This window comes from Hirundo rustica, chromosome 2 (assembly GCF_015227805.2).
Source record: "Hirundo rustica isolate bHirRus1 chromosome 2, bHirRus1.pri.v3, whole genome shotgun sequence".
NCBI lineage: Eukaryota > Metazoa > Chordata > Aves > Passeriformes > Hirundinidae > Hirundo > Hirundo rustica.
The window spans coordinates 28,908,370-28,915,115 of NC_053451.1; the positions used below are offsets into that span (position 1 = coordinate 28,908,370).

Consider the following 6,746-nt stretch of genomic DNA (forward strand, 5'->3'; position numbering starts at 1 on the left):
GGGACAAGGGGAAATGGCCTTCAGTTGTGCATGGAGAAGTTTAGGCTGGATATTAGGAACCACTTCTTCACTGAATGATGGTTAAGCTTTGGAATGGGCTGCCCAGGGAAGTGGTGGAGTCACCATCCCTGAAAATATTCAAAACACAAGTAGAAATGGCCCTTTGCAATAGGGTTTAATTGGCATGGTGGCATTCAGTCAAAGGTTGGATCTTGGAGGCCTTTCCATCATTGATGATACTGTGATCCTAAGGAGAAAAAACAAGTGAAAAAAGAAAAAGCTATGTAAATGACCTCTATGCCACCTATATATCTCCCAAAAAACTCTCAGAAAAACTACGGTTGTGGATTAGATATGCTTCCCAGAAAAGCAAAAATATAAACTCCAACAGGCAGGAAAAATCTACAGCACATGTGTCACAAAATACTTTGATATATTTTTATTACTGTGATTCCATTTTCTTCTGGAGGTGAAGAACAAACAAGAACTGAACTTCCCTCATTTCATCAAGTCACTCATGCTTCAAGAGACTTTTGAACAAGAGGAAGAAGTTGTCAGGTTGTAGAACCATAGAAAGCAAAATACAATAGATAATGAGTTTTGATCCCTGGGGGTAATATTGGACGCTTTCAGTTCCGTTGACTGGGGTGCTTTGCAGGACTTCTGTGCAAGTATAAATGGAGGCAGAGAAGAAGCCCTTCCCAAACTGCAGCCCTGCACTGGAGGGATTGCCCTCAGCTCTCCCCAGCCCGGCAGCTGACATCCAGGTAAGAGGCACACTTTGTGCAGGAGAATGGGAAGGGTTTCTTGGGCAGCTGCTGTGAGATGCAGGGCAAGGGAAGGAGGCTTTAGTGTTGGGGAGAGAGCTGCAGCACAGACGGGTGTGGTAGGGTCTGCTGTGTGCACGTGCAGAGACTGGACCCATCTTTAGGGGAGGAGGAGATGGCTGCTGCAGGACAAACCAGCCTTAGCAGGGGAGAGGGTGGAGGGGGCCAGTGATACACAGCTGTGAGGGGTGAATGTGAGAGTATTTTACAACTTACTCTTGGGTGTACACCCAAACCAACACACACATCATGACCTCATATTTTGCAGCTACTTCTATGTTTATTCTTTGTTCAAAATGTTTTATTTTTCCTTTTCCCATTTTTCCCTCCTGGGTGTCCATCATTTTGTTTCAAGATCCAAAAGGCTTCTTACCAGCATTGCTTGTTTTCTGTCTTCCTTTTGTGCAAGCTGTCGTCCAGCTCCTAGAGGAAGAAATTCAAACTCTAGAAGTCCTACTGAGATGGGAAAAATCATCCTTTATGAGCGTGCCAACTTCCAGGGTTTGTCCAAAGAATTCACCTCTGATATTGCCAATCTAAGAGATGCAGATTGGAATGATCTTGCCTCCTCAGCTAAAGTAATTGGCCAGCCTTGGGTGGCTTATGAGCATTCAAACTATGGAGGCCGATTTCTGGTACTTGAGGAAGGAGACCATAGCTTTTTTGCTTCAAGGATGAATAATACAATCAGTTCTCTGCAGATGATCACTGAAGATCTGAGCAATCCTGAGATCACTCTCTATGAGCATACCAACTATCAAGGGAAGAGCAGAATAATAACAGAAGCAACAAACCTGGCTGCAGGACACGACAATGACATCATGTCTTCTCACAAAGTCCAGAGAGGTGTTTGGCTGCTGTGTGAGAACAGTGATGGAAGTGGAATTCAATACCTTGCTCGAGAACGTGAAAACCTTCCAAATTACAAGGCAATCAATTTCAACGACAAGCTTTCCTTCCTGCGTCCCCTTCGCCGTGGCCGTTCTTACTAGAATGCAAATCCTCCAAAACTGAGGAAGGATGCAGCACCAGGAAGAAATTCAAGACCTAGATCTCTTCCTCTGCTTTTGTCATATTCTTTGTGATTTTTTTTTTTTTTAATGCCCTTGTGATACCATGGCTTCTGCTATTGTCTCTAATCTATTTTGTGTTGGTGCCATTAAAGAAGCTCTTGCAAGCAACAGTGGGTCTGTTTTATGTGCTGTTCAGTGTAGAGAAATATTGCCCTTTTATGAGGAGATATCTTTGTATCCAGGGAATGCTTGGTGCAGACACTTTTGAGGCCTTTTTCATGGAAGTCTCCTGTAAGGTTTTATCTCCCTCCAGTTTCACTGTTCAGTAACAATGAGTTCAGGTTTGACTCAGCCAGGGCTAAAGTCTTGGTGAGCATGTTGATTATTGCTGTGATCCTGGCCAAACTCTCACCTGTGGCCTGGTCCTAAATATCACATATTTGATTGCATCTCAAGACATTGATCATACTGATGATACAGCCTTTTACTGCCCAAATTACTTAATGAAACAAACTGTTCTCATAAATTTTAATTGACTGAATGCTTGATCCCAATGGTAAACCTTGTCTGATTTTTAAAAGAACTGCCTCACTTTTAATTCAGGTACCGATGTTTCCTTTAATTTCTTATTGGTTTTCTTTGTCAGAGTATTTCTCTCCCTTGTGCTGCTGTGTTCTCTTGGTAGTGCCTTATTTGACCTTTGGATTCAATAGAGCAATATTATGGCAAAACTTAAATGAGATTCTCCCTCCTGGTAAATCAAATCTCAAAAGCTGCAAAGCATATGGCTGACAAAAGCAGTAATGAGAGACCTTCCTTCAGAGATCTGTAGAGGTCAACAGGAAAATAATTGTGACAAGGTCAAATGTGTGCAGCTGCAGCAGATTACTCCTATAAGGAATTCCCCTCCTTGGAGCAAATTCGCTTTTGTCATTTGTGCGGTCCCAAAGCCCTGTTCCTGTTCACACAGTCCCAAGGATTAGCAAAGCGCAGTTCACCTAGGTAAACACCATCAGCCTCAGAGGTCAGCAGAGACTCACCATGGATCCCCCGGGCCCCTGGCGTGTTTATGATCTCTGTGCCCCAGAGTCAAGTGCACTCAGACTAGACCTGGTGCTGTGAGACACCCTCACGGTGCAATGTGACCTGAGGGGATGTCGTGGTTTGACACTGGCCAAACACCAGGCACCCACGAAAGCCACTCACTCAACCCCCCCTGCTACAGCTGGACAGAGGAGAGAAAAGCTTAACCAAGGGTTCATTAGCTGAGATAAGGACCGGGAGGAAACACTCCAAGGGCAAAACTGGCTCAACTTAGAGGTACAAAGTGAGTTTATGACTAACAACATCAGAGCAGGATAATGAGAAGTAAAATAAGCCCTCGAGAACACCTTTCCCTGCCGCCCTGCCCAGCCCCTCCATCCCACTGACAGCGCAGGGAGACAGGGGGTGGGGGTTTTGGTCAGTTCGTCACCCAAGCTCTTCTTCCCCTGTGCAGGGACATAAGTTGCTTCCCTGTGAGACTGTGGGGTCCCTCCCACAGGAGAAAATTCTCTGTGAACTTCTCCAGTGTGGTTCCAATCTCACGAGCAGCAGTCCTCCCAAAACTGCTGCGGTGTGGGTCTCTCTTTCCACAGGGTGCAGTCCTGCAAGCACAGGCTGCTCCAGCCTGTAAGCAAGGGCCCCCTCTCTCCACTGGATCTCCCAGAGAACCACATCCTCCCTCAGGCATCCACCTGCTCCGGCATGGGCACCTTCCCCATGGGCTGAGGGTGGATCTCTGCATCCCCTGTGTATCCCCATGGGCTATGGGCGGATCTCTGCATCCCCCATGGATCCCCACAGGCTGTGGGTGGATCTCTACATCCCCGTGGATCCCCACAGGCTGCAGGTGTATCTCTGCATCCCCCATGCATGCTCAGGGGCTGCAGGGGCACAGCTGCCTCACCATTGCCTCACCACAGTCTGCAGGGGAATCTCAGGTCCGGTGCCTGAAGCACCTCCTGCCCCACCTTCTCCACTGACCTTGCTGTCTCTGTGTTATTTCCCTCACATGTTCTCAGCTGCTCCTCTTCTCTATCTGGAATTAAAACTGTGTCCTCACGTTTGTTTTGGTTTATTCTTAAATATGTTATCACAGAGATGTTACCAGCCTCTCTCAGTGGCCCCGCTTTGCCCAGCAGCATGTCCATCTTCAGAGCCATCAGGGATTGGCTCTGCTGGACACAGTGGAAGCTTCCAGCAGCTTCCCACAGAAGCCACCTCAGTGGTCCCCTCACTACCAAAAACCAGGCTGTGCAAAACCAGCAGAGGTGAATAAAGCAGAATATTGGTCTAGAGCAGTTCAGTGCAGTGACACCTGGGCCCAAGGAGAGCAGAGATTGAGGTGTCCTTAGCAGCAGCACGAGATGGAACAGGCTGTTGTACATGTGCACCACCAGAGCTCACAAATCTGACAGAGTGATAAACAAGGCAGCGAAACCTGGTAAAATGTCTTTGAAAAGGCTGGGAACAAACTATTGGTATCTGTCAAGCCACGGCCTACCAGCCAGGCTCTTCCCCACAGGAAATCACAGCAAATATATAACAGGGGAGAATCTCCAGAATGTTTAAGAGATGACCAGTGACAGCAAGGCAGGTGTCTACTTGTCACTTTGTGCTTCTCCTCTTCCTGTGCTCACTCAGGAACCAAAGGCAGGAGATAGTAACAGAGTTAGTGACCACCAGGTGTACAGAGCAGACCACAGGTGATGGACTGTTGCTGGGACCTCTTCTGTTGGAAATGCCATGGCACATCCGATGGACTCACAGCCTAGCCAACATCACCAATACAAATCTTCAGGAGGTGTGAGTGACAGGAATACGCTTGAAAATCACTGTTGCCTGGAGAGAAGTGCTGATTGTTGAATATGGGAAGTAAAACTGCTGCCTTAGGAGATCAAGATGACTGGAGAAGACCAAGGCAAGGGTACCTTGGCTAAATAAGCATGTAACCAATAGAATTGTTGACTAACATAATGGTTTGGGTTGGAAAGTTCCTTTAAGGATCCTCTAGTCCACGGGCAGGAATAACTTTCACTAAATCATGTTGCTCAGTGCCCCATCCAACACTGTCTTGAATTCTTCCAAGCAAAGGTCATCCACAGCTTCTCTGGGCAGCATATTCCAGTGTGTCACCACCTCACAGTAAAGAATTTCTTCCTAATATCTAATCTAAACCTGCCTTCTTTCAGTTTAAAGCCGTTACACATTGTGCCATCATTGCATGTCCTTTTAGAAAGTCCCTCTTCAGCTTTCTCGTAGTCCCTTTAGATACTGGAAGGTGCTGTAAGGTCTCTCCAAAGCTGCTTCTTCTGCAGACTGAACAGCCCCAATTGTCTTGGCCTATTTTCATGGTGGAGGTTCTCCAACTCTCTGACCATCTTCACGGCCTCCTCTAGACTCCCTCCAACAATGTTTTTCTTATATTGGGGGTCCCAGAGCTGGGTGCAGCACTCCACTCCAGGAAGGGTTTCACCAGAGTGGAATAGAGGGGCAGAATCTCCTCCCTTGCCCTGCTCTCCATGACGCTTTCAGTGTAGCCCAGACATGTTTGTCTTTCCGGGCTGTGAGTGCTGGAGGTGGCTCTGCTCCTCGAGTGCTGCTTGCTTTAATTTCTCCCGACGTTACCTGGAGTTCCCATCCAGATTTTTTGTACTTGTTAGTACTACTTCATCCTGCCACGTCTGGATCCCTTGGAAAACTTGCCTAGATCAAGCCTGAAAATAGCAGGGAGCCCAGCAAGGTCTGAACTTTGTGGGTTGGAACTAGATGCTAAGATCCTTTCACCTCAAAACATGCTGTGATTCTATAAGCCAGGGTGGGGAAAATGGTCCTTCAGGGTTGCTTGAGCTCTGCTGCCATCCTCTGGAGAGGGACAGGGTGCAGCTCTAGTGAGATGACCCTAAATAGGCTTCCTCCTTGGCCTTAATTTGGGCCATGAGGAGGGAAAGGGACACTGTAGAATGGTGACTCTGACTGGAAAGATGTGGGCAACAAAGCTGGGACCATTGTTCCTGAGGAGCTGGTTGCCATCATTGTGCAACAGCCTTGTGCCCTTGGCCCTGGGGCAGCAGTACCAGCAGCAAGATGGTTTCAGAGAAAGAGGAAAGGCTTTAAAACTAGAAACTCCTTTTACTCATAGTCCTTGCAAGAGAAGTTAAAATGCAAACCAAACACATCAAGAATATAGTTATATGCATGGCTGACGTCATTATTCCTTATCTGGACTATTACTTGCAGAATACAGCGGCCATTTCCAGATGATTGTGGTCACTATAGCCTGAGTATCTGCTTCCTAGAAAAAAAAATTATAACAATCACTAATGTCATGGTTTTGGTAGGTGTTTTTAACTGTGTTCCTGGATAGACTAAAAAGAATGGGAAGGAGAGGGGCCTTTATTGGTTGGATTTTTTTAAATGCATCCTTGCAGTGTTTGAAGAAAACTGCTACACTTGCCTGGAATTTCATCAGAACTCTCTATTGCACTGTCATTACAATTAACAGGATGTCAAGGACTGAAATTAAGCAAAGATGACACGGTCTGAACTTCAATCTACCATTGGATAAGGCTCTCACCTGACAGTGAATGAATATGACAGGAATAAAAGATTGGTGATGGAAATAGCTCCCAGTCAAGCTGGCAAGGGAAGCATGTTAAGATACCCTCTGCGTGAGAAGCCAGAGCTGTAAGCACAAGTAAGAGTTCATTTATTATTTATCAGTTGTTCATGGATATCTGTGTCAGAAATTCTGCTTCAAGTGGGACTATCCTCAACACCACATCAGGTCACTGTTATTTCACCTGGTCAAGCGCTGAAAATATTGATGAAGAAGTTATTATCTCACACCTGGTCCAGTGCTGCA

General features: G+C 46.4%; 1 protein-coding gene across 1 annotated transcript; it reads left to right on the forward strand.

Annotated features, from left to right (window-relative positions):
- The first annotated feature begins 1,288 nt into the window (after positions 1 to 1,288).
- LOC120748288 (epidermal differentiation-specific protein-like) lies at positions 1,289 to 1,819 on the forward strand. The gene has a single exon (XM_040054418.1). It carries the CDS (start codon positions 1,289 to 1,291, stop codon positions 1,817 to 1,819), a length of 531 nt encoding a protein of 176 aa, XP_039910352.1.
- Positions 1,820 to 6,746: the final 4,927 nt, after the last annotated feature.

Bases quoted from the DNA above. Each gene is read 5' to 3' on its own strand.
- LOC120748288 (XM_040054418.1), top strand. From the start codon at position 1,289: ATGGGAAAAATCATCCTTTATGAGCGTGCCAACTTCCAGGGTTTGTCC.